At 41.8% G+C, this 26207-nt stretch overlaps 1 protein-coding gene across 1 annotated transcript in view; it reads left to right on the forward strand.

Annotated features, from left to right (window-relative positions):
- Positions 1-990: 990 nt before the first annotated feature.
- Positions 991-26207, forward strand: part of ZNF654 (zinc finger protein 654) — a 48079-nt gene continuing 22862 nt past the window's right edge. Inside the window, exons 1-2 of the mRNA XM_054383887.1 lie at positions 991-1141; positions 11162-11307. Of these exons, the coding sequence (XP_054239862.1) occupies positions 1010-1141; positions 11162-11307 (278 nt within the window). The 5' untranslated portion in view covers positions 991-1009. The remainder of the gene's footprint in view (positions 1142-11161; positions 11308-26207) is intronic.

Genomic DNA, 26207 nt, shown 5'->3' on the forward strand with positions numbered 1-26207 from the left:
GACTCAGAGCCCGGCCCGGTCTCAGACGATGCAGCAGGTACCCCAGCCCTCCATTCCCCCTCCAGTTTCGAAGAGGCAGTAGACGGGTGCCCCGGTCCTGCCCCACTCCCTCCCCTGCCCGGCACGGCGATTGCTTTCACGGCAAAGCCAGAAGGCGCTGCCGGCCCCACAGCCTCCTGTCCTCGACGACCAGCCCCGGACACTCCACAGCCAGGGCTTCGAAGGAGCGCGGCCCCGGACGGGCCCTGCCAAAGCAGTACCGTCCACCGGCCCTCATCCGCCACCTGCTGGTCCCCATTACCCGCTCCAGCCGCGCAGATTCCTCACACCGCGCCACCGCGGGGCTGCCGCCGCTCCTCCGGAGGGCTCTGCGCCGTGAGTCGAACTCGCTCTTCCTCTGACGCCTGCCGCGCCGCAGCCAGATGGACCTGGCGGCCGCGGTAGGCGGGACCTAGGAACCCGCCTAGCAACCGCCGCGCGCGCGCCCACCTCATACCCGCCGCAGCAAAGCGGCCAAACGGACAAATCTCTCAGCGATTGGTTTCCCCTGGTCCAGCGTGCAGAGATGGACTGCAGTTTCTCCCAATTAGACCTCGGGGGCGGGTATAAGCGTTGCGATGGAGCGTTACTCAGACCAGTCAGGTAAGCAAGGGCGACAGTGGCTTCCAGCGGAACGGGGCTTTGACCAATCGGAGGCGGCAGGAAGCAGCAGAGGGAGGTGTAACAGACAGGATAAGAAGCCAATGGTAGAAGGAGATAAAGTAACGAAAAGTCTTTTGCTCCAATCGAAGGACGCTTCGGCGGAGCCGGGTGGAAGGGGAGAGAGAGAGGTCAGAGGTTATCAGTAACTCCCCTTGTCATCGGCCGTTGATCGGCACGGTGGCTGGCCCAATAGGATCGCTGCGGGTGGGTGTGGCCGGACATGAGGTGAGCGGGGTGAGGCGTCTCTTCCGGTGTGGCGGGGTGGAGGTACGGGGGTGTTCGGTACGCGCAGGGCGGCTGGAGCAGCATGGCGGAAGACGAGAGTGATCAGGAGTCAGAGAGGCTCAGTGAAGAGCTGGAGGCGCTAGTAACGCCGGGACCTCCCGCCGGTCTACCGGCCCTTCTTAACAGCCAGTATTACTGCCGCCGCTTCTGCCAGGTGAGTGCCGTCCCGCGCCTCCTCCCTAGCCCGCTTCTTGCCCCTCCCCCACTCAGGTGGACGTGGGGTGCAGCTGGGGTTGGGGTACTCCCTATTATCTTAGGGTTGCGGGGGCAGCATGGTGCTGTGGCTGCTTCCCGGTGGCCTAGGGTCAATATAGGGGCAGGGCTAGGGCATTAGCGGGGCAGAGGGCCTGATTCGACCCGGCCTTGAAGCGGAGAAAGGGAGCGGAGGAGACGCCTGTCAGTCCACGGGGGGCGGCCGGCATGCTGGCTCTTAAATTCTGCCGGTCCGGGGGGATGCCGAAGCAGGCGCAGGGCCGGCTGGGACTGGCATGGGGGAAGGGGAGGAGACGAGACGAGAGAGAAGGCAGTTCCCAGCTCGGCGGGGTGGGAGCGTCTGAGGGTGGCGAGGCCCGGCCGCTGTTGAGAGTCTTTGCGCTTGTTGGGCCCGGCGAATCGAAACACGTGCGGTGGTGGTGGTGCGGAAAAACAATTCCCTCTGGGTTCACCTGACCTGGGGAGTTGGGCAGGTGGTGGAGGGAGGGCCTCGGAAACCAGTTCCCGTAGTGGTGGTGAAATTAGGCCGGGGTGTGTCTGTGTATATACGTATGTATTTATATTGTATGTTTTTGCATACATAGATGTATTTATTATTACTTGAAAAGCAGTATTTCTTTATGCGGGCCTAGAATTCTTGTGCTTTTTGTAATCTTTTTATGTATGTCTTGCAAAATAACAGACAACAAGAGGTTGTTTTCCTTGTTGCTTTCATCAGCAGGTGTTGATTAAACATTGGGTATGCTGGTTAGATTTCATCCCGCGCTACTTGATGTTTTCGAAACAGAGTTCAGAAGTTGTTTTCTTATGGGATAAATTCATGCTGTCGAGTTCTTCTCTGCTTCCATTTAAATGCATGTATTCCCGTGTTCTTATTTTGTTCTCATTTTAATATTCAATAAAACAATGAAACATCTGTTTGAAATCTCGGGTAACATACTGCTCAGTAAGTACGCAGGCTGCTTTTTGGGTTTATCAGTCTTTTTCGTATTTTCCTCTCTTTAGTGGTTTTTTTAAACTGTATAAAAAAAAATTGTGAGCCAATAAAAGAAGTGTAGTGCAAACAACAATGGTGAGAATTTACAACTATATTTGATTAAGTTAGAAGGTTGGAAAGACATTTGCTTCTGCTGAGCACAGAGTTTTATCTTATGTTTTTCTAACTATCCATACCTTGTGTTGAATTTATTATATTAGAAGGAAGTGTGGGCAGAGTGGTAGCTTCATATACTAATGCCAATACTTTTTCTCAACTAGGAGTTAGTAGAAGAGGATAAGAACAGGGAAGGAATTTGCCTGTAAAATAGTTGTATTATAGTTATTACTGGTAGAATATCTGAATGACTTGACTTTGACTTCCCTGTAACTTCTTTTGTGCAGAAAGATTGCAAAACCCTGTCCCCTGCTTTGGTTTGCTTTGAGTTTAACAACTCTACACATGGGCATCCAGTGTTCTGAGTATATGAAAGGCTCTGTTTCTTTTGAACTTTCTGAATAACCCTGATTATTTAAGGCTGAAGTATGAGTTACATATTAACACTTTGTCTCTAGGGATTCTGTTTTTGGTTTAAATTTGGTCTAGTGTGATCAGCAATCGTGCTCTCTCGTAATACAATCTTCCTTTTTTTATTTAGGCATATTTTTTTAGTAGTGGATTCTTCTACTGATTTAACTGTATAAATGTAGGATCTTAATTGATGCAGTGTACTGGTACAAAATCTTGCCTGATATGTGTTCGATAGTGGATGTGTGTGCTCCATATTACAGTGTCACAGTGTATCAGAGGCCGGAAGGGACCTCAAGAGATCATCGGGTCCAACCCCCCCTCATTAGAATGACAGTGATGTAATTACATTGATCTGTGTGTATGTGTACATATAGAGGGCTAAAAGGCCCTCCGTTTATTTAATAAGTGGTGAAGCATATTTATCCTTCAGAAAGTATCATGAAGTTTAGGTCACTTCTTATAACATGGTAAAATTTCTCACTTAAATGATGCATCAATTTACTAGATTCAGCTGCTTTTTTTTTTCATGTTGTCCCTAGATACATAATTTTTTAGTACGTTTCCCCTTTAGCTGTGGTTTTTGTCAGAGGTTTGTACTTTTCTATCCAGATCTGCTGAAGATAATATTTGGCTGTTGTGCAGATCAGACCTCTCCAACTTACTCCACTCTTCACTGATAAACACAGTTCAGCTTGTCTTAGTGGTTATTTGGTACTTCCAAATGTTCTAGTTTGCCTCCTGTGTTCCTGCTGCTGTTGAACAGCAGTTGTAGAAATACTTATCAATACTTAGCATAAAACCGTAAGTTTGAACTACCTAAACAAAGCATTTTTATTTTCAGAATAACTATCTATTAAGATATATGGCTGTGCTTAAGCCATAGTAATGAAGCTTGTTGTCAGCTGAAAATAATATTCTTTAGATTGCTTATAGTTATGCTATGGTGTGAAGTATGCACGCATCCACTCTGTCGGTAACAGCCACAGAAGAATTAAGCAAGCCTTTTCAATCTAAGAGCCATTTTCTGTAAATAGAAGCAAAGACCTCTTCACTGATGAGTGAGTGGCTTAGACCTTGGCATGCACATCTTTCATCTTTGAAATATGTTAGAAAAGTAAAATATTGCTGTAAACAGCCAGATTAAGTACTGAACTGAACTTCCATTTTTCCAATAACATTTGCAAAAGGTGACTGGATTATCACAGTATTTTCCTTCAAGAAATGTGTAATCACAATTTAATGCTACAAGATGAAGTCATAATGTGAAGTCTCTAAACTCCTGTGTAGTTTCTGGGATTTGTTTTCATATTGTAGGTGTGCATGGTCATATGGAGTCATCACAGTCTGAATCTTCCAAGGCAAAGTGGAATAAAACGTTTTCATAGATTGTTATGAGATTGACACGGGGAAAACAAAAAGAATTCTGTGGTTAGGAATGAAAAGCAACAGTTGGAAGATAAGTCCCCAGCTTATGCGTTTCACGCTGTTTCCATGTAACTTCATAAAATTGTTGATCTGGTATTTTTTTTTTTTATGAAGTTTGCTGCTTAGTGAAACGACTTAGACCTCGGTGAAAAGCTAGTCTACTATTTCCAACTTTGGCAAGCAGAAGAAGAAGGTGTCTGTAACTGGTTTGTAGGTTTAAAGAAGATTGAAAGGTGATATCTAGGAAAAAGCTCCTCACTGAACACTGGGAAAAGTTTCAACTTGTTATGTTTTATGCAGAGTTTGAAATACATTAATGAGATTTCCCAGGGACCAGAGTCATAGAAAAGTTCCTGTGTGAATGAAATGCAAACAATGAAGAGCAGAGAAAATGGTTACTTTTTGGTATGGGAATGGAGGTACTTTTATAATTAGAAGGATGAATTTCTAAATGTACTTGGTTTGAAAACAGATCTTAACAGTGAGCTGGAAAATGGATATAGCTTACTTTGTTGCACTTGAAGTAGGTGTAGTTTCATCAGCGAGCTTGAAACTGCATTTTTCTCTTCAGAATCTTTTCTCGTAACATTACAGGCTATCATTTGTGTAAGTGTCCACATGGCTGTAACTGCCTATTGTATGGTGCTTGGCACTGACTGGGATAAACACAAGGTGAGTCTCATACAATGTAGCAATACTGTGGGAAGTAAACACTACTTGATCTGCTCTTACTGTGGCATCAGCTTACTGCCCTCCAGTATGATCTGACTTCCAGAAATAGGTTACCTAGTTTGCTTACATTAATTGGTATTATCTTGAGTCACTGCTGGAAAATAATTATTAGGCTTATTAACTCGAAAGCTAAGAAGGAAAAAATAGTAATGCAGTGGAGAAGGTAGTGTTTTCTCTATTTATTTTAGTAGATAAAAATATACAGGGGTATATGACTCAGCTGCTGTCTATCTTAGTTTGTGGGGGTGAAGGCAGCAAATGTGACTTTGAATGCTTATACTTCTTTGAGATGAATACATTTTCATGCTATTATCATGTGCTTAAATTTGAAAGTACTTCAAAACAAATGGAAGAGATTGCTTTCCACTGTTTGAAGTTTTTTGCTGCAAAGGTAGAATGTGTACTTTTTAAACACCTATTTTTTTTTTTCTGATAATGTTTTAGACTATTCTAGGGGTTACTTGTATCTTCCTGAATAAATTGATAGCACTGTTGAAAGTCACTGTTGAAAGCTTTTTAAACTGATGGTCTTCAGGTCGTTTTTAATGTGTGATGTTGCTAGCTATGTGAAAGTTTGTAAAGGACAAACCAGTAACTAAATTTACTTGATATACTTTGGTATATCAAAGAATACCGAAACTACTTAAATCAGTTTAAATTTAAAAAATAATCTATCTTTGTGTTTTCTGTTTTTCCATGTGTGGCTGGAACCAAGCATATTCAATTTGCCACTTAGAAGTTCAGTGTTGTGCTGCTTGAGATTCAAGTGAAGTTCAGGTTTAAAAGGATATCCTTCAAAATACCTGTGGCAGGCACCACGTTGTTTATTCACAAGCCGAATGCGAAGTATGGGCATTCAGTTCTGTTGAGGATTGTTGTTTATCTGCAAAGAAGGATGTCCTGGGTTAGGTGGTGGCATTCTTTCCTTCCACACCTTGTAAGCCATGATCATGCAAGACTACAGCTAGCATGTTTGGCTGCTTTCAGTCAGCTTCTTCGGAGAATTCACAGTAGTAGTTAATTTGCGACCTCTTTATTTGCAGATGCATACATAGGCTGAAGGTATTCAGTGTTCTTGTCTTGTCATTAACATTATAAAAGTTTTTCTCCTCCTCTCTTTGTGCTGGCTTCTCGGGTTTTGTGCCTGTTCTCTTAGCTTTGCCAGGATAAATTATCTCCCTGTTTTAAAAGCGGGATTAAGAAGTTAATGTTTAAAAAAAGGAAACTGCCCATGTGTAGCATACATTGTATACATTTTCTTTTTCCACATCTTTTTGAAGCTTTCCTGTTTCATACTTATTGAAATCATTTTGGTATCGTTACCTTTCCAGTCTTTAAGTCCTTATCTCAAATTTTAGCTTTTTTATGAAACTAAGCTTTTGCCTTTTGCTTGGAAAAATGCATAAATACTATCTTATCTTATAAAGGAGTTGCAGATTTTTGTGTCTAAAAAAGAAGGCTTTCCGTTGAATGATGTATCTCTAGCATAGTCTGTGTGATAGCCTTGCAATATGGCCTTTTCAGGTTAGAAAAGACATGCTTTCTGCAGTAGGTAATGCAAAAATCAAAAAACTTAAGTTCTTTTGAGTAGCAGCTCAGATGAGGGAAAGAAGTAATTGTACTTTTTATTCAAAAGACATCTTGAGTTGCGTTTTACTAATATCACTACTGATCTGGGCGTATGCATTCATGTATGTTCACAAAACAGATTTCTTTTCCATGTGTAATAAAAATTATTTAAATTGGTTGACTCCCTTTGGGGGGGAGGCTAATCAAAACATAAAGGGAAATATAACTTCTTTTAAATATGAACAATATGACAAATAATGGAAAGCTAAATATTTATAAATACTTAACTTTCAGTCATACAATCTTAAACATTTATCTGTTTACTACATTGCTACAAGTAGCCAAAACTGCTTTTCTAGGATTAATACAAAGTTTTCACTGTCGTGCAAGTGACAGACTACATATGTGTGGAAACTGGATATTTGGTCACCTAAGTGTGATGGGTATATGCAACCTAGTCTTAAATAGTATTCTCTTACCTTGATCGGGCTGAGGAAATGGATGAGATTCTGGTGTTTAAGGGATGGGGGGGAAGCATTAAAGGTAGAGCATTGGCAGATAACCTGTCTCATAAGATGTGTCATGCTGTTTTTTCTTTTGCCAGAAGTGTGATTGGTTGGTTAATCTGGGAATTGCAGTAAAGCCATTGGTAATATCCTTTTTTAAAAATTATTTTCCATATAAAACTATTTTAAACTTGTACCCGTTAAGTAATGTTTTATCTTATCTTAAAATTTTAAATGCCAAATGCCTTTTGTACTCTCAATTTGGATAATGGATTTTTTTTTAATGAGGAAACAACAAAATTCAGTAAATAGCCTAAAAAGACAGTAAAAACGATGTGATTATTTTTTCTATATTTCCTGGTAGAGCAAATTCAGTGTTACTCAAGTTTTCTTATGCTCTGGTATTTTTGGTGAACAGGCAACTATGGTAGATGTTGCTTTTAATTATGGGGTTTAATTTTTAGCAAGCCTTTTTAAGCATGCCCCTTTTCTGCTGAGCATTTAAGATTCTTTTTAGTTCATTCTATTCTGTGACAAAAGCTATATTTGCTCAATATAGCAAATGACAACCACTATATGTGCCTTCTAGCTTTCTTTTTCTGAAAACAGAAGTACTTGCAGAACTGTTGTGGTTTTACTGCTGTGTTGACTTCCTTTACTGCAAAATATCACAAAATATTATGGGAATTAATTATTTGAAATCCTAGTAATGACAAAACTTTTTAAATGGTAGATTTATTTTTTTATTTCATTATTGTGGGAAGGGACAGAAGAAGCTGTACCAACTTCAGGCATAGCATTTCATAAAACATCTTTTTTCTTGTGTCCTACTTATTTGCAAGTGTAGTTATTTGCAATATTATTTCTCCTTCATGTGCTTGGAATACAGTCAGATCACTTTACATACATATATGATGTTAAATCACTTAAAATATATGTGTATGCTTAAAGTTAAAACATAATGTTCCAGGAAAAACTTTTTTTACATTGGTTCAGGTCTTTAATTACTAACTTGTTATTTTACAGTTTAGCTGCTTTTGCTGTGTGCTTAGAAACTTCCTACAGGGCACTGTTAAGGCTGATCTTGGTTTTCATACTTCACAGGACACATCTCAATCATCATGGATTTTCCTCTGAGTTAGCCAAACATACTAAAGAAGGGGAAGTAGTCTACTGGAGTGGGATAAAGGTGGAATTTAACGTGGGGGGAGGTAGGAGGTCAGAAAGATGCTTCAGGCTCCCTGCCAGTATTTGTATCTACACTGAAAGAAAAATGGAAGGCAGAAGCTCCTTCATAGTTCGTAGAAATGTAAAAAGTAAAGATTAACTAGGAAATGATATATGGGGAGTCTTTAAGTACATAAAAATTGCGCCCTAACAGAGTTCTTGTAGGGAATTTTTGCAGGAAGTCATGTAAAAATGTCATCTCCTTTTTGATTTTGTGCACTGTGTATTGGATAAAGAACAGGCCACTTTGTTTTGACAATATTATGTGCTTCTTATTTGTCTGACTTCATTATATTAGTGTGCTTCTTAAAAATGTACTAAAAAGCTTTATATAAAGCTTGTAGTACTTAAGCAGATTTTCTGAAGTGTTCTCTCATGACACAACAATATGGCAATGAACATATGCATGCCCTTTGACTTTTGCATTCCTTAAAATAAATGTCAGAAGTGGTCAAGTGTGGTTTAGTTTGGGGTTTTTTTTTTGGTATAAATATTTATCTATGTTCTCATTTACAGTCAGGTTTCACAGCATGGCATGAATTTAGAAAGTGTTTGTTTCTATTACAGGAAAAGCCATTCCATGAGTTTACTTAAAAACAGCCATTGAAGTATACATAGATTTGTAAACCAAAACTGCATTATTTCCCCCTTGCTTTCTACATAGCATGCACGCGGAGTGTGATTTGGAATTTTAGTACTTAGTTGATTTTTTTTTTTTTTTTCTTTACCTTCCCTGCCTCTTCTTTCATTGGTGATTGTTGCAAGTCCACAGAGAATTTACCAATTTTTACCCCTGGGACTGATGAACGTGTGGTTTCAAGTATCCATACTAAAAGAAAAAAAAAATAACCAATTTTCTTCCTGACCAGTGCTGCTGCTGTGAAAGTTTTGTGGATACCTTTTAGTTGCAGACGAATTACCTAAATAAGGGGATGTTGTTCCTCTGGTATTTCTGTGGCAGGTTGACAGGCCACAGAGAAATGGTGTGGTGACTGATGGCTTTTTTGCAGGGAGATGGCTGTTTTCTGCCAATTAGCTCCTGAACTGGCTTGCTTTGGGTTCAGATGGGTGCCGTAGGTGTAGCCAGGGCAATTAGTAGGACTGTATAGGTCTTTTTAAAGTGTGGGCAGTAGGACCTTCCAGAAACTACAGTGTTGTCCTGGGTTAACACAGCCTGCTTTCACAAGCCCTGCCTCCTTCTCCTCACAAATGGGAAAGTTAAAAACAAACAAACAAAAAACCCCAAACACACAAAAGAAAAAATCCACAAAACAATAGCAAAAAACCTACTGGGTTGAGATAAGGATTTATAATGAGATCACATGCTAGATGATTATGTTAGCAAAAGCAGCAGCAGAAGTCAGTGAGAAAACTGTTCCCTCCACCAAAGTGTGCAGGAGCCACCACAGCAGAAAAGCCCAACACCTCAAAAGTGGAAATTGGAAGCAGCAACCGGAACAGGAAGCTTCTTGTGTTACAATCTGAATTTTATGCCCTATGATACTTTGCTCCTGCCTGTTCTTTCACTTTGAAGCTGGCATGATGGCAGGTGATAATAAACACAGGCATCAACTTTGGAACTACAGATGCGGGCCTCTTAACCTGACTTGTAAGCCCTTTATTTAGTTCATGGGGAGTAAGTGGAATTCAGACTTTTAAGGCCAAAAGAAATTCTGAAGTGGGATATATATGATTTGGGGTTTTTTGGTTTTGTTTTTTTTTTTTTTAAATTATTTCATCCATGGCAAGGCTCTTGAGACAGGTGGCCAGATATAATTAGGATGGGCACTTAATAGCTTTTTTGGAGTCACTTATTTGTCTCTTCCCTATACTGTGGAGTGCTTTACCTTTCTCCTTACAACACAGCTGATGATACTGTGCTTCCCTGCCTGCCTCTTGCTTTCTCGGTATGTAGATCTCAGTTAGGCTTCTTTACCTGGAAAAGTGCCCTAGGCTCTGAAATGCAGCTAGTCCACCCTTCTGCTTATTGAAGCTGTGATGTTGTGATGGAAAAACTAAGGGAACAGTAAGTGAGCAAAGGGAGTCTGTAGTGCAATGAGAAAAGCTATGTGTTAGTGTGTGGAAGAAATACGATTTTTCAGTCTGCTTACAATACTGCATGAGTCTGGCTGTTGATTAAAGGAGAAGAGATGACCCAAAACTCTGTCTTCTATTTGCTGAGGGATTGCAGCATAATGAATAGTCTGTCACAGAACTGGTAGGTGCCTTACAGACATCAGTTTTATTGCTGTGCCTCAGGTAGGACTTTATTGTGTGTGTTATATGTAGACTGCTCTGAATGAACTGGGCCTTTCAGAGGGTTTCAGTGTAGAGATACCTAGATGGTGCTGGATTATTGAGCCTCCCAATGAGGGCGTAGGTAGTGGCAGGAATCTGTTTTTATTAATACAATAAGATTGAATTGACCAAGCAAGGATTTTTCTTCATTTTTTCCATTAAAACACTTATATTTCAACCTCATGTTTCTCTATAAGTAGCAATGCAGTTCTATAACTGTAGAACAGGGCATAACTAACCTGAGTTTCATAAAAAAAGGCCAAATTTACTTATTTGATGAGATAACAAAGTGTTACTGGTATGTTCGTACCTTTTGACGTAGAGGTTAGAAGAGTGCAGGATACTTTCTTCCTTCTTCAAAAGTTTTAGAATGGAATGTCTGGATATTGTTATAGACCTTAATTTGTATCCTCTTGCAAAATGAAAACTTCTGTTTAAATGTAGAAGATAATGTCTTCTGTGATACTATATAAGAAAGCTTTTCCTGCCTTACCCTCTGAAAAGAGTATTTGGTGGTATATCTTTCTTAATGTAGGTCAAGGTTTCTATTTATTTTTTCAGTTCGATAATACAAAATAGGTTGTTCACCAAATCTTACTTCTGAGGGATAAAGAGGGTAAAGTATTAACTAGTTACTGTTTCTGACTAAAGTTAATGTTTTCCATTGTAATATATATTTCAATGTTTTCATTGTTAGGTTGTTGAAGACTATGCTGGAAGGTGGCAGGTTCCTTTGCCTCAGCTTCAGGTGCTTCAGACAGCACTCTGTTGTTTCACGTCTGCCTGTGTGTCATTCCCAGCTGAATGTGAACATGTACAATATGTATTGAGTAGCCTTGCTTTGTAAGTACTTATTTTTTAAATTTTATTACTTCCTTTACAGTACAGGCTGTATGTGTTACTTTATAATAGCAAAAGGGTCTCTGAAATTCTCTGATCTTTTAAAAAAAATGGGTTTACTAGGTGACATAGCTACGTGAAACCAAGAATTACTAACTGAGGATGTAAAATCAAGAACTCAGTCTTTTTTTTTTTTTTTTTGTCTCCTTGTTAAATATTTAAGTTTGGTATTACAATGTTGTGTCATAAGGGTTTACTGGCAAAATGAATAATCTTAAGAAACAAGTGGTTACAACTTCTTTTTGGAAGATTTTGCAGTATTTGAAGACCAGCCTTTGGTATTACATAATTGTAAATTATCTAAAATGTTTTACTTTTCTGCGTCCAGTGATGTAATAGGTTAAGTAGTTAAGATAAATTTCTTGTACATAGTCATTGCATTTCATTGTAGATTGTAGTTTTGCCTGTAAATACAGCTTTCATTTGCTTCCAACTGAGTTGGTCTGGGAAATTTAATGTTGGGGGCAGAATTTTCAACCCACCACAGAGTGAATTAGGTATATTTGTCCATCTGGTTAAACTTCTTAGTGGTGCTTAGTTAAGATTTTTTTTGTGGAAGTATCTTGCTTCTGCCTCATCTAGTTATCAGAAGCAAATACTCTTAGTCTTCCTCTCCTAGTTTACTTTTTCAGGAAAACTGGGTTGCTTTATCCTTTCCACTGTTCTGAGCTATTAGCACTAATTGCTTAGAATTCAAGGCTTTATTCTGTACACTTACAGGGTATATGCTGTCTTTAAGTGTTGGTGAAACATTACCAAAGAGATTTACTGTTTTGTGTGTGCGTGTGAAGCTATTTGACTTGGGACTTCTTAATGGAATCATAAGACCACCATTTTTTAAAACAGAATGCTCCAGTGTTGGAGAATATGTAGCAGTTACATCAAAACTTGTTGGCCTCTTTTTTTTTTTTTTTTTTTTTTTTCTCCTAGACTTTTAGAAAAAATGTACAAAGTTTAAACCACACTTCTATATACTTTTGAATATCAAAGCTTGGGAGGAGAAATGTAGAAATTCAAGTATTTGTGTGTAGGGTGGTCACTTCCTGATAATCTGGAAGTGGATTGGTTGTTGAGTTCCTGTCATAGTTGTCTATGTTGGCTTTTGGAGCTGGGTTTACTCTCTGAGGTTTTTCCTTCATACCAAAATGCCAGCTTATTTTTCCTTCTGACTCTGCTTGAATGGTGTAGTTTTGCATGTGATATAAAGGAATCCTGGGGCATAATAGTTGCAGTTACCTGGGAAACCTTACTTCAATCTCTTTTGAAAATGTCATGTACATTAAGCCTTAGTTCTTTGAGAGAAAAAATATGCCTGACGGTATTGTCATACTTAAATAAGGTTTCCTTGGTAAAAAGATGAACTATTAATAGTAATGGCTGTTGCATTTCCTATTCACACTAGCTTTGTTATTCATCACAAATGAAGCAGTATCTGTTTTGCAGTTAATATCAAGGAGGTTTTAATAATGGTGCCAGCATGCTCTAGTAGTGTTAGGCAATGTTCTGATGCCAGTAATAGCAAAGTACTTATGATGAATGTAGAGAGATCATAATTATAAATGAATGGATGTAAATGTGGGTGTGCAGTGCTGTAGACTGGTTTAAGATGACAGGGCCCAGGTGGAACTGAGTATAGTAATTTTAACTGAATGGAGATTGGTCGTCAGGAAATACAAATATTTTGGTAGCTTCCTTTTATTAATCTGATGAGAGTATGGAGCAGATGCACTGATAGGAAGAAACATGTTCACACTTGTTCACTATCCATTTCCAGTCTTTTTTTTTTTTTCCCCAAGATACTCTGCTCTTCAAATCTGTCCAAGCAAATTAAAGTGGATCTATTCATCATTTGCTATAGCTAGTTTTGTTTTATTCAAGTTCCAGTTTGGCTGCTTTCCAGATCATGACATGACTCATGATCTGGGAGTCAAGTATACTGAAAATTTGTTCAGCAACAATGTTTTTCAGAAAAAAAGTACTTACTTGGATACTTGTTGATTTATTTTTTATTTTTTTAAACTTTTTTCATTCCATATTTGAGTTTAGATTTGAGGGCCTAATCTGGAGAAATTGTATCATTTGTAGGAGCACTTTGGGTGTTCAGATGTCTTGGGGTTAGACTATAAATTTGGGGGCAACTGCAATGAATTTGATTCTTTGGCAAAAGAGTTCCTTGTCCATAAAACAAAAAGCAGATTTTTCAAGAGCTGTCACAACAAAATGCTAAATGCTGTAGTCAGGAAATAAATTGTTGTCAATAAGAAAAACCTAGAGGTTGGAAGAGTGCTGGAAGCTCTTTCATAAGTCATCTACTTTCTTCTTCTCTTCCTTATTATTCTTCTTAATTTAGGAAAAAATGTCTAAAATAATCTTAGAGAAAATTGTTCATGTTTTCTTCTGTTACAAGATCAAAGCCTTTGCTGTTCAGTCTGTTTCAAAAATGCCTTAGATACAGTTTTTTCAGAACTCTTCCAGTGCTGTCTTCCCCTCTGAAAGTCATTGTTGCTTATGACTTCTGCAAGCAGTGATTGCAGACTATGTTAGTGCAGTACCTGATAGTTACTTTTTTCCAAGTAGAAATTAAATTTCTTAGAATCTTAAGGCAGAGCAGTATTAGGTGTGCTGGTGCTGTCTGCAGATCCGTGAGATCTAACTACCTAGTTTTTGATGGAAATGACTGAATTGCAAATATTACCTGGAAGTATGCTTCTGTAAGACCTAAATTGACCTGTGCTCTGGGAAGCAACATTCTCCCATTCTGCTTTTAGAATCATAGAGTGGTAGGGGCTTGAAGAGACTTCTGGAGATTGAGTCCAAGACCCTTGTCAAAGCAGGATTGCCTAGGGCAGGTCACCCAGGAACACATCCAGGAAGGTTTTGAAAGTCTCTAGAGAAAAAGCCTCTGGGCAGCCTGTTTGAGTGCTCTGTCAACCTCACAGTAAAGCTTTTCCTCATGTTGAGGTAGAACTTCCTGTCTTCCAGTTTGTGTCTGTTGCCCCTAGTCCTATCTCAGGACACCACTGAAAAGAGAGTGGTCCCTTTTTGACACCCACCCTTCAGATACATGTAAACATTAATAAGTTCCCTTCTTAGCTTTCTCTTCTCTAGACTAAACAGCCCCCAGGTCTCTCCGCCTTTCCTCATAAGACAAATGTTCCAGTCTTTTAATCTTTCTCATGGCCCTCTGTTGGACTTTCTAGTATTTTCCTGTCCCTTTTGAACTGATGAACGTAGAACTAGACACAATACTCTACATGGGCAGAGGGGAAGAAGAACCTCCCTCAACCTTCTTGACGTTTTTCATAATGCATCCCAGGATACCATTGGCCTTCTTTGCCACAAGGGTATATTGCTGTCCCATGGATAACTTATTGTCCACAAAGACTCCAAGGTCCTTCTTCATGAAGCTGCTTTTCAGCAGGTGTAACAGTGTGAGAGCTGAAATCCCTGTCCCACACCAACAATAACCAGGCTATCTCAGTCTAGAAGCAAATGAAATCTGTATTTACAAGCAAAACTACAATCTATGATGAAATGCAATTAATATGTACAAATATACACTATTCACAACATTCACACAGCAGAAATGTTAAGCCAATTTTGATATCGAGGGGCAAATAGGGTAAGTTTACCCAGATAACACGGACCACCATACACGTTTTTTGGTACTCCCTGCTATGTTCTGTCACCACAGATTAAAAAAATTCCTGGCGGTAGAGCTTTGGCTGTTTCAGTATTCCACAGATAAGACAGGATTCTGGAAAAATACCAGATTGGGGGCTGTCCCTGCGCATACTGGACTGTATGGGGCTGTAGCATGGGTGCCCCATAAGCACCAAACATCCTCCTCCCTACAGATATTGTGCTGTCTGCAATAGTTAGTCCTTCATCTGTATCATTCCACCCACAATAGTCACCATAAACCCTATATTCCCCTTGTTGTTTAGGGCTAACCACCGTCCATCCAAGAGGGCTGCTGCCAGAGGGGTGGGCAGTCCAGTGTTCGTACATTCCACCAAAAACAATACATGTATGGGTCCAGTTATGGGATGCATTGCCAACCCGCACAGAACCTAACAATTGCAGCTCTTGCGGGTCCCAGGGTAAAGTAACATTTAAGCCTACAATAAGTCCTGCAACACAATCTGAGGTGCTATTACCTTTTGCACAATCAACATACACACTATAATTCCTAAAAGCATAAGCATCAAAATCAGGTACACCAATCAAGCATGTTTTAAAAGGTTCTGCAGCAGACTGCAAGCTTAAGCAAAAGTCCAGATTGCCCGTCTGGTTGGCCCAAGTGACCCACATATTAGTTCTTGGGTTGATCGATGTGATCGCCAGACCCATCAGGGGCATCATCAGAGACAAGAGAATCCTCATTTTCTCGTGTCACAGGAACAGTCGGAGGTACTGGTCGCGTCCACTTGCTTGGAACCCACAAAGGACCTGTTGGAGTAGACACACACATATGACCTCTGCCTAGATATCTGACTGGAGCAGGGCCCATCCAGAGTCCAGTTGCAGGTTGCCAATACATACCAACATTTGAGGACAAGATTGTTGCTGTACTAAAGAACCATGAATATAGGCAGGAGGGCTTTTCTGCTCTCCAAAAACACACAAATGATTCAAAACAAAAAGAACTCTCCCTAGCTTCTCCTGTAAATCTTGCACATAATCAAATTTCTCCAAATAACTCTTTAAAGTTTGATTTGCTCTCTCTACAATAGCTTGACCAGTGGGTAAATGTGGGATGCCAGTAACATGTTGCACACTCCATTGCTGCAGAAATCTGTTAACTCGGTGTCCGGCATATGCCAGGCCGTTGTCCGTTTTTACCTGCTTGGGGACTCCCATGACAGCAAAACAGAGTGTTAAATGCCTGCTCACATGAATTCCCCTTTTACCAGCTTGTGCTGAAGCCCAAATGAAATGGCTAAAGGTATCAATGGTGACATGGACATACTTGAGCCTCCCAAAACGTGCCACATGGATGACATCCATCTGCCATACCTCATTGAGGCCGAGACCCCAGGGATTCACCCCAAGGCCGAGACCCGGACCGGCATGATGACTGCACTGCAGGCAGGCTCTCACAAGTCCCCATGCCTCATCCATTGTGATACCAAAGGAACGATGCAAACCTCTATCATTCTGGTGAAAGGTAGCATGTGCATCACAGGCTTTAGTGAAGGCATCCATTGGTACTGACAGCGATACCAGTTTATCAGCTCTATTATTTCCTTCTCCCAAGCCCATGGTGCCTTGATGACTTCTAACATGCAATACTGCATAGGGAGCATCTCGCTGCCGAATGGCCAACTGTAGTTGTAAAAATAACTCACCTAGTCTGCGATTGTTAGTATCTCTTAATAGGGCTTCCTCTGTCCTTTGTGCTACTCCTACTGCATACAAAGAATCAGAAACTACATTAAGGGGAATCTGTAGCCATCGTTTAAAGGCATAAATCACTTCGGCAAGTTCCAGTGTTTGTAACGAGTCTCCTGGAACAGCCTCCAGAAGGACATGTTGCCATTGCCCATCGTCTTGCCATGTAACTGCTGCTCTCCTACTTTTCTTTCCTGCATCTGTGAAAACAGTAATTGCATCTATCAATGGGTCCTCACTCCGCTTTGGTACAGACATCCATTTCTGATTAGCTATCCATCTTAAGGGAAAAGGTACAGCCGACAAAGCTACTTTTGCACTCAACCCCAAAAGGCTTTTTTGTAATTCTACTGAGTGTTGTAAAAATCAATTCAAATCATCCTGTCTAATAGGTACAAAAATCATGTTTGGTTCCTGCCCTGTCACTTGCAACACTCGGTTGTGACCCTTCTGAATTAAGAGGGCTAATGATTCTACTTCTGTTTGGATTGAGTTACGAGGTTGCAGGGGTCCAAACAACCATTCCAAAACCCAATCACATTCCCCTTGTCCTTGTACAGATTGTGTAAGTGCACCAAACAAAAATGAACCGTCACCCAAAATAGTCAGATCTATAGGTAAATCAAGAATTCGCCGTGAAACTGATTGTTTTAGTACAGACTCTGCAATGTCACTGACTGCTTTTTGTTGTTGTTGCGTCAGCACAACTGGCGTGGCAGGATCAGTGCCTTTCAAAAAAGGTCATAAAATTTCCAGTTGTGAATTCCTAGTGCCAATCACAGCGCGAAGCCACTGAATGTCACCCATAAATTTCTGAACATCATGCAGGGTACAGAGTTCCTTTTGAATAATGATTTTTTTGTGGTTGTATAACAGTCTGATATTGTCCATCCTAAGTACTTCCAAGGTGCAGTTCGCTGTATTTTCTCTGCTGCTATCACAAGAGAACTTTTCCTCAGTTGCTCTGTTAGGAACAGTTCTTGTTGTTGCGTAAATGGTCGCTCTTGTGCAATAAGGATGTCATCCATATAGTGATAAATTAGTGTTTCTGGCCAAGCTTGTCGCACTGGCTGCAGGGCTGCATCAACAAACAGCTGACACAAGGTGGGGCTGTTCTTCATTTCTTGGGGAAGTACAACCCACTCATAGCATGCGGCAGGCGCTTCCCTATTCAAGGCTGGCAAGGTAAAAGCAAATCGCTTGGTATCAGCAGAATGAATATTGATGGTGAAGAAACAGTCCTTTAGGTCTATGATAAGCAGGTTCCATCCTGCTGGCAACATTGCAGGATTGGGCATGCCAGGTTGTAAGGCTCCCATAGCTTCCATTTGATCATTGACTTTCCTGAGATCGTGAAGCAACCGATACTTGCCAGATTTTTTCTTGATAACAAATATAGCAGTATTCCATGGGCTGACAGATGGCTTAATGTGACCTTGTTGCAGTAGTTCAAAAACTAATTGGTGAGCTGCTTCCAGGCTTTCTCTCTTTAGCGGCCACTGCTCGACCCATACTGGCTCATCAGTCAGCCAAGTTAAATGGATCGGGAAAGCCCAAGTAGTGACCGCCGTTAAAAACAGTTATCGGTCACAAGTCGTGCCCCAATTTGAGTAAGAATGTCTCGGCCAGTCAATGCCTCCACCTTAGAAGGTAGTTGCATTATGGTCAAAAAGGATACACAGACACGGCCATCAATAATGACTCAAATTTTGTCTCGACTTTTACTGACTGATGCTGTGCCTTCCACACCTGTTAACATAGAAGTAATTGGCCAGTTGTCAGGCCAGACTGAATGGCAAATGATGGTAATATCAGCTCCTGTGTCCAATAATGCATTCAACTGATGTTGTTCATGTCCATTATCCAAAATGATGGTGGCTTTGGGGCGTTGATCCATGGGCATACATAATAGTGCCATCCCTCCTGTTGATCCAAAGCCTGCAGTTCCTCTCGTGATCTGGGAGATTGCCGTGGCTGCCTCTGTAAGTCGTAAGGATGGCACCAGCTGTGCGATGCGACTGCCTTCAGTAATTACCAATGGTGGAAAAAATGTCATGGCAATTACACAAATCTCTCCAGTGAAATCAGCATCAATAACTTCAGGTAAAACAAATAGTCCTTTTAGTCCTGCGGAGGAACGTCCGAATAGCAAGGCTCTGCATGGCTGTCCTTGATATTTTACAGGTCCCATTACACCCGTGGGGATTTTCACTGGTTTAGAGTCTATCAATACTGTTTCTATTGCTGCTGCCAGGTCCAACCCGAGGCTCCCTGGGGTGGCTGGCTTGAGAACGGAGGCTGGTTGGAGCTGGCATGTGACTGCCACACAGGGGCTGCTGTTGGGGTCTTCACGCCGCTGCCCTTCGCGCTCTGCGTGAAGTTTCCCAAGTAGTGGCATGCCTCAGTTGCGTGATTTCTTGTGTTACAGTTTCTACACCACACGGATTTGATTTGACAAAGGCGGCAAAGATGTCCCATTCCACTACATCTAAAACATTTGAGGCTCCTCTGTTGTTGTTTCCCTTGGCTTGCCGATATCAACGGTGTGAGGGCTGCAAAGGCTTGGGTTTGGGCTGCAGAGGCTTGGGTTTGGGCTTGTACTATATCTTTCCCTACTTCTTTTAAAGTCTCTACTATCATTGCCTGTGATCCCACAGGGATACGGGACATGCGATCTAGCATTTCTTCTACTGAAGCATCAATATCCATAAGGATATTTTTAGTTGGACCATTACAGTTTTCCAACACACACTGACGGAGCAGACCCCCTTTCATAATATCATGAACATTCGCCTGATTAATAGCCTCAGTTACCCTATCTACGAACCTTGCAAAAGGTTCATCTCTTCCTTGTTTAATTGACAGATACGAGGGTACTGGAGGTGCTGCTTTAACTCTTGCAAGGGCTTCCTTTGCAAGTTGCATTGATGATTGCAACCTTTCCGGACCCATCTGAGCTTGTCTTTCTATAGTTGCAAAGTTTCCTGTACCCATCAGCTGCTCTACAGTAATAGCCTGAGCTGGATTGTTTGCAACGTATCTGTCACATAATTGGAGCCAATATGCTTGCCACAGCATAAGGCTGGACTGCGTTGTTATCATGCGCATAATGGCTTTAATGTCTTCAGGTAACAAAATACTTGAGGACCATATGTAGTTTATCATTTGCTTAGCGGGTTCACCCTGCAACCCACATTCCTTTACTGTAGCTCACAGTTGTGACAAAAATTTCCAGTCAATAGGGTTATAAGAAGCTTGAACATCACCCCTTTCATTTTGTATATAAGAAACTGGGAAAGCTTGCAACTCTTCAAGAGAATTACAAAGCTCATAATCTTTGTTATGCAGAGCTTCCTTTTGAATAGATAGCCAATCAATCCTCATTACAGGTGGAGCATTCTGCTCTGACTTGCTGTGCTCCTCCTTTTTCTGTAGAGATTTTTCATGCATGATGTTACTGTTACTAGTTTTTAAATCCTTTGCGGAGGAGTTACATGCCACAAATGCCTCCTCCTTATGATACTGTGCAGGCTCTTTCTCCAGCTCCTCCTCATCTGTATCAGAAAGCGGTACGTCCTCCACCTTTATTGTGGACAATAGTGGGATAGGAGACTGGGGGGATGGTACACTGCATGGCTGAGAGGCTAAATCATTTTTCAGAGGAGGAGCAAATGGTGCCGTGTCCAAGAGAGGATCAGATGGCGTCAGAACAACTTTTCTAAAATCTGGGGAGACAGCCTTGGTTTTTTGGACAGAATTAGATATCACAATAGTTTTCCCAATTGGCGGTTTAGGATTATCATCATAGCCAAATTGATGCATTCCTGGTTTGGGCTGTACCCCATCTAGGGCAGTTGTGGCTACTGCTGCAACCTTTTTCTCAGCCTGATATCGGCTCGAACAATTCATAACTGCTCTCCATGGCTTCATAAGCTTACGAGCAACTTTATCATCATCAATTACCTTATCCCACAAAATATTATCTACTTCTCTGCACACTTCAACACTAAACACATCCTCTGACACTTCAAAAAAATCCATGCTCCCTACCAAACTGCAATAAATGTTCAGCATGTTTCTTTAAGTCCACATCCTCTACTCTGCGTTTCTCAAGGAAACTTTTAAGTAAACTAAGGGCCACTTCACTCTCCATAGCCTGGAGATTTCCTAGTGCAGCTTTAAACCAAGCTTGCAGCCCTTACCCAGACGGCGAGCGGAACTTCTGTAGAATTCCTGCCCAGGCCTGTTACAAATCCTTGCGTGCGAACTTCTTACACCAGCGTCAAGTCGTACTTTGCCCGTCGACCGCTGCGCTCCTAGCCGACACCTCTCCAGGCCCGCCGTATCCCTCAGCAGCCGTGGGGTCTCCAACAGTTCTCTCCTGTCCTTGTTGCTCCTTCACATCCTGTTAATCCTTTGTGTCCCTGTTCGGGCGCCACTTGTCAGGAACTTGTCAGGGAGAGCCCACAGCAAGGACGGCGAGGGAAGACCCGCACAATCAATATGATTGATAAGCAAGTCTCCACTTTATTGTTCAAAAGCACAGCTTATATAGCATCTTTGGCTAATTATGCACAAGTGGCATAATTCTATTGGTACATTTTAGCTAAATATACACAAGTGTCATCATTTAATTGGTTTAAGGTAAAAGCTCGATTATAATGTTACGCCTACTTACAGTTAATTCTACGTGCAGTTCCACAAACTTCTCTCTCATTAGCTCCTTGTTTTCATCCTGTTAAACACAGCTGCAAGGACAACCACAAGGACATAGTAACCTTGGCACATCCTGTAGTTCGATAACACAGCTGCAACACATCAGTCTAAAAGCTATCTGTCAGCACTAAGCAACAAGATGGAATGTGGCCTACACATTTTGCTCAAACAGTTGTTCCATAGATGCATGTCCTTTAGATTTGAGCCATTCTCCAACAGCTTGTCAAGGCCAGTATGTTATCTTCAACCAGAAAAGAAGAAGCAGGCAGACAGAAGCCAAGCAAGCTCAGACCGCCCAACTACCTAACCTTGTTTTGAGTAGAGATTCTTAAACATTTCTACCTCTCCAATGGAAGTGTTTAGACTAATCATTATTTTGCTTTCTTACACCCAATACTGACTTATTTACATTCCTTCACTTTCTCTGCTCGAACTTTGTGACGAAAAATTAAAAAGACAGTCTTAAAACCATCACAACCCACTCCTTCTAAACAATTCCATTGGTTGCTACTACTATCCGTCTAATCTAGGGCAATATCTGCAACAATGAGTGAACAAAGTTCATAGTTCTTTCCATCTATCTCAGATGTAGATGATTCAAAAGGTTAGAATCACAGGAAAAACAGAAAACAGTTTGTTTCCTCGCAGATGGAGCAAAGAAAGGAACAGCGATCCTCAGATGACTTGGTTCTTAGGGTTCGTACACCGTAGATTCGTAGTGGATTCTCCTCTTGGACGCGATGTCGTATCTGCACAACACTCTAAATTTAGACTCTCTCAGCCAAAGTTAGATTTCTTTGTGGAATACACTGAAATTCATAATTCTCTTGCATCACCCAATGGGTGTGACCAGGACCTTCAGCAGAAACCACCCCTTGAACAGGTTTGGCCTCTCCTGAGGGAGAAAATACCCAAACACTTTTGCCTAACAGATTATTTTCTCCGCTAACAGGAACTCTATCACTTTCTTCCTTTTGTAACAAATCTGATTGGGCAGGTCCAGCTCGATTCACTGAACCTCTACTATTCACCAACCAGGTTGCTTGTGCTAAATGTTTCTCCCAGTTTTTCAAAGACCCACACCCTATGGCTTTGAGAGTGGTTTTCAGCACACTGTTGTAGCGTTCGATCTTTCCTGCAGCTGATGCATAGTAGGGAATGTGGAATATCCACTCGATGCCGTGCTCTTTGGCCCAGTTTTTTACAAGATTGTTCTTGAAATGAGTTCTGTTGTCTGACTCGATTCTCTCTGCAGTTCCATGTCTCCACAGGATTTGTCTCTCCAGACCAAGAATGGTGTTACGTGCAGTTGCATGAGGAACTGGATAAGTTTCCAACCATCCAGTGCTTGCCTCTACCATAGTCAGTACATATTGCTTATCAGATCCAGAACAAGGTAGAGTGATGTCAATCTGCCATGCTTCACCATACTTGTATTTGGACCATCAGTCACCACACAATAAGGGCTTGATTCACTTGCCTGCTTTAATAGCAACATAAATGTCACAGTCATGTATGACTTGCATGAAAGCATCCATGGAAATGTCAATAGATCTGTCACGAGCCCATTGGTAGGTTGCATCTCTGCCTTGATGTCCTGATGAGTCATGGCCCCACCGAGCTAAGAACAACTCACCTCGGTGTTTCCAGTCAAGATCAGCATCAAGATCAGAGTTTGTGTCCACTTGGGAAACTCTTGCAGCTAGATCTGCCCAGTGGTTGTGGTGGTGTTCCTCAGTAGCTTTGCTCTTAGGAATGTGAGCATCACTGTGTCTCACTTGCACTGGGATTCTCTCAATGCGAGCAGCAATGTCTTGCCACAGATCTGCAGCCCAGATAGGCTTTCCTTTTCTCTGCCATCCATGCTTTTTCCAGTCTTTTAGCCAACCCCACAAGGCATTTGATACCATCCATGAGTTGGTGTAGAGATAAAGCTTTGGTCATCTCTCACGTTCAGCTACATTGAGAGCTAGCTGGACAGCTTTTACCTCTGCAAATGGACTGGATTCTCCTTCTCCATCACCTGCCTCTGCAACTCTGTGTGTTGGACTCCACACTGCAGACTTCCACCTTTGCTTGTTTCCAAAAAGACAACCGGAACCGTCTGTGAACAAAGCATATCTCTTTTCATCATCAGACAGATCACCGTAAGGAGGAGCTTCCTCAGCACAAGTCACTCTCTCATCTGGAAGTTTTGCACAGCTTGTGCCTTCTGGCCAGTTTGTGATCACTTCCACCAGACGAGGGCTTTCAAGAATTCCCATTTGAGCTCTCTGTGTTATCAGAGCCATCCACTTAGACCAGGTAGCATCTGTTGCATGATGTGGTGAAGAACCTTTGCCTTTGAACATCCAATTCAGAACTGGCAATCTAGGAGCTAGAAGAAGTTGTGACTCGGTTCCGATCTCTTCAGAAGCAGCGTTTACTCCTTCATAAGCAGCTAAAATCTCTTTCTCTGTTGCAGTGTTCTTTGCTTCTGAGCCTCTGTAGACACGACCCCAGAAACCAAGAGGACGTCCTCATGTCTCACTTGGAGCTCTTTGCCGTAAGCACCAGGTTGGACCATTGTCACTTGTACAGAATGTTCTTAATGTCTGGACCAGTTCGGACAGGTCCCAGACCCGTTGCTTGGACTACTTCTCACTTTATCTGGTCAAAGGCTGCTTGTTGCTCTGGACCCCACTGGAAACTATTTCTCTTTCGAGTCACATCATATAGAGGTTTCACAATCTGACTATATCCAGGAATGTGCAATCTCCAAAATCCCACTATGCCTAAGAAACGTAGAGTTTCTTTCTTGTTGATGGGATTTGCCATGGTGGAGACTCTGTTTATCACATCCATTGGAATGTGATGGCGACCATCTTGCCACCGCACTCCCAAGAACTGGATTTCTCTGGCAGGTCCTTTCACCTTGTCTCGCCGGATAGCAAAACCAGCTTGCAAGAGAATGTCAATGATTTTATTACCTTTCTTGAAGAATTCTTCAGCAGTTTTACCCCGTGATGACGATGTCATCGATGAACTGAATGTGTTTTGGAGCTCCACCTTTCTCCAAAGCATCATGGATCACTGCATGACAGATGGTTGAACTGTGAATCCACCCCTGGGGCAAACAATTGAATGTGTATTGTATGCCTCTCCAGGTAAATGCAAGCTGAGACCTGCATTCCTCTGCTATGGGAATAGAGAAGAAAGCATTAGCAATGTCTATGGTAGCATACCATTTAGCCTCCTTGGACTCCAGCTCATATTGGAGTTCCATTATGTCTGGTACAGCTGCACTCATGGGTGGTGTTACTTCATTCGAGGCATGGAAATCAACTGTCAGATGCCATTCTGCTTTCACAGAGGCCAGATTGGACTCTGCCACTTTGCAGCTCCCATAACCTCCTGAAAAGATAAGAAGTTGGTTGACCATCCCATCTGTTCATGTTCTCACCAAACTGATCACAGATTTATCCAGATACTCCCATGTGATTGTCTCTTGTCTGTTTTGGTTTGACCTATTCTGGAATGGCCTTCTTGGAGGACATCTGTTCCTGACAGCTGAAACTTGTATCCACCTGCAGGAAAAGGAATGGGCATCATCCCCCTTCATCAAGTTGGATATGGAGGTTTTAAGTTCCTCCTTCAGTTCTTTCGTGCAGTTCTTTATTTCTCCAGACAACGTTTCAATGACTGAAACCAAAGAAGTATGTAGGAGACTATCCTCCAATTGCCTCATTTGGTCAGTGGAATGGCCAACAGTAGGAGGCACTCCACTATAATTTCTTGCCACAATTCTGCTTGCCAGAATGGTAGCATAATTAGGAGGAGTGTTAAAAATACGCTAGCCAAAATAATGTCTTTCAAAAGAAGCTCCTTGAACTTTACTCCTAACTCACCCTTTAACACAAATCACTTATATTTGTAACAAGGATCAAGCTTAATGAGCATTTTGGCAAGGCCTGTTCCCACAGGAATTTCATCAGGATTCAGCATCTTGTGATCTCCATACATTACTTCTCACACAGCAAACTCTCTCAGATGCTTGATTCCCTCATCTATTGTGCTCCAAGGCCTAGGGTTCCATGGTAAATCATCTCTGATAGGGTACCGCATAAGGACTGCCAGTAGGAGGCATGTCCACAGAGAAACTTTACCAAGGCATGTGCCTAGATGCCTGTCTATGCCTGTATATTTCGAGAACGTCCCCAACTGTGAGGCCCATTTGTCACCTACCACCAAGGCTGTGGCTCCTGTATCGAAACACCTGCCTAGCCAAATCAGGATTGGCTCAATGTCTTCACTGATGTAATCTTTCCTCACGTGCCTAATATCTGGGTGCATTAGCTGACTGTATATCATCATCATCATCTTCTTGAGCTCACTGTCCCCATACTCTTGCTGCAGTCCTCTGTGCAATTTCCTGGCTTTCAGAGGCACTTCCAGCAGCTGCTAATTTACTAGGGCCCATATCCTGTCCTACATCTCCATCATCCGCGTGTGGTCTCAAGAGGTCTGCCAGACTTTTAAGGCTAACCTTCTCTTCCTCATCAGAAGGATCTTTCTTAACAGAGGGACCCTGAACAGAAGGATCCTGACCTCATTCTGCACTTTCTGCATCCTCTCCTGCGGCATCTGCACCTCCCTTTGTGGCTCCTTCGTGCTTTCTGGTGAGAGTAGCAACCAAATTCACTGGTTTAGCTTTCTCATTGACAGCAGAGTCAGCAGGAACAGAGAGATTCTGT

The sequence above is a fragment of the Indicator indicator genome, chromosome 1, assembly GCF_027791375.1.
Source record: "Indicator indicator isolate 239-I01 chromosome 1, UM_Iind_1.1, whole genome shotgun sequence".
Taxonomy (NCBI): Eukaryota; Metazoa; Chordata; class Aves; order Piciformes; family Indicatoridae; genus Indicator; species Indicator indicator.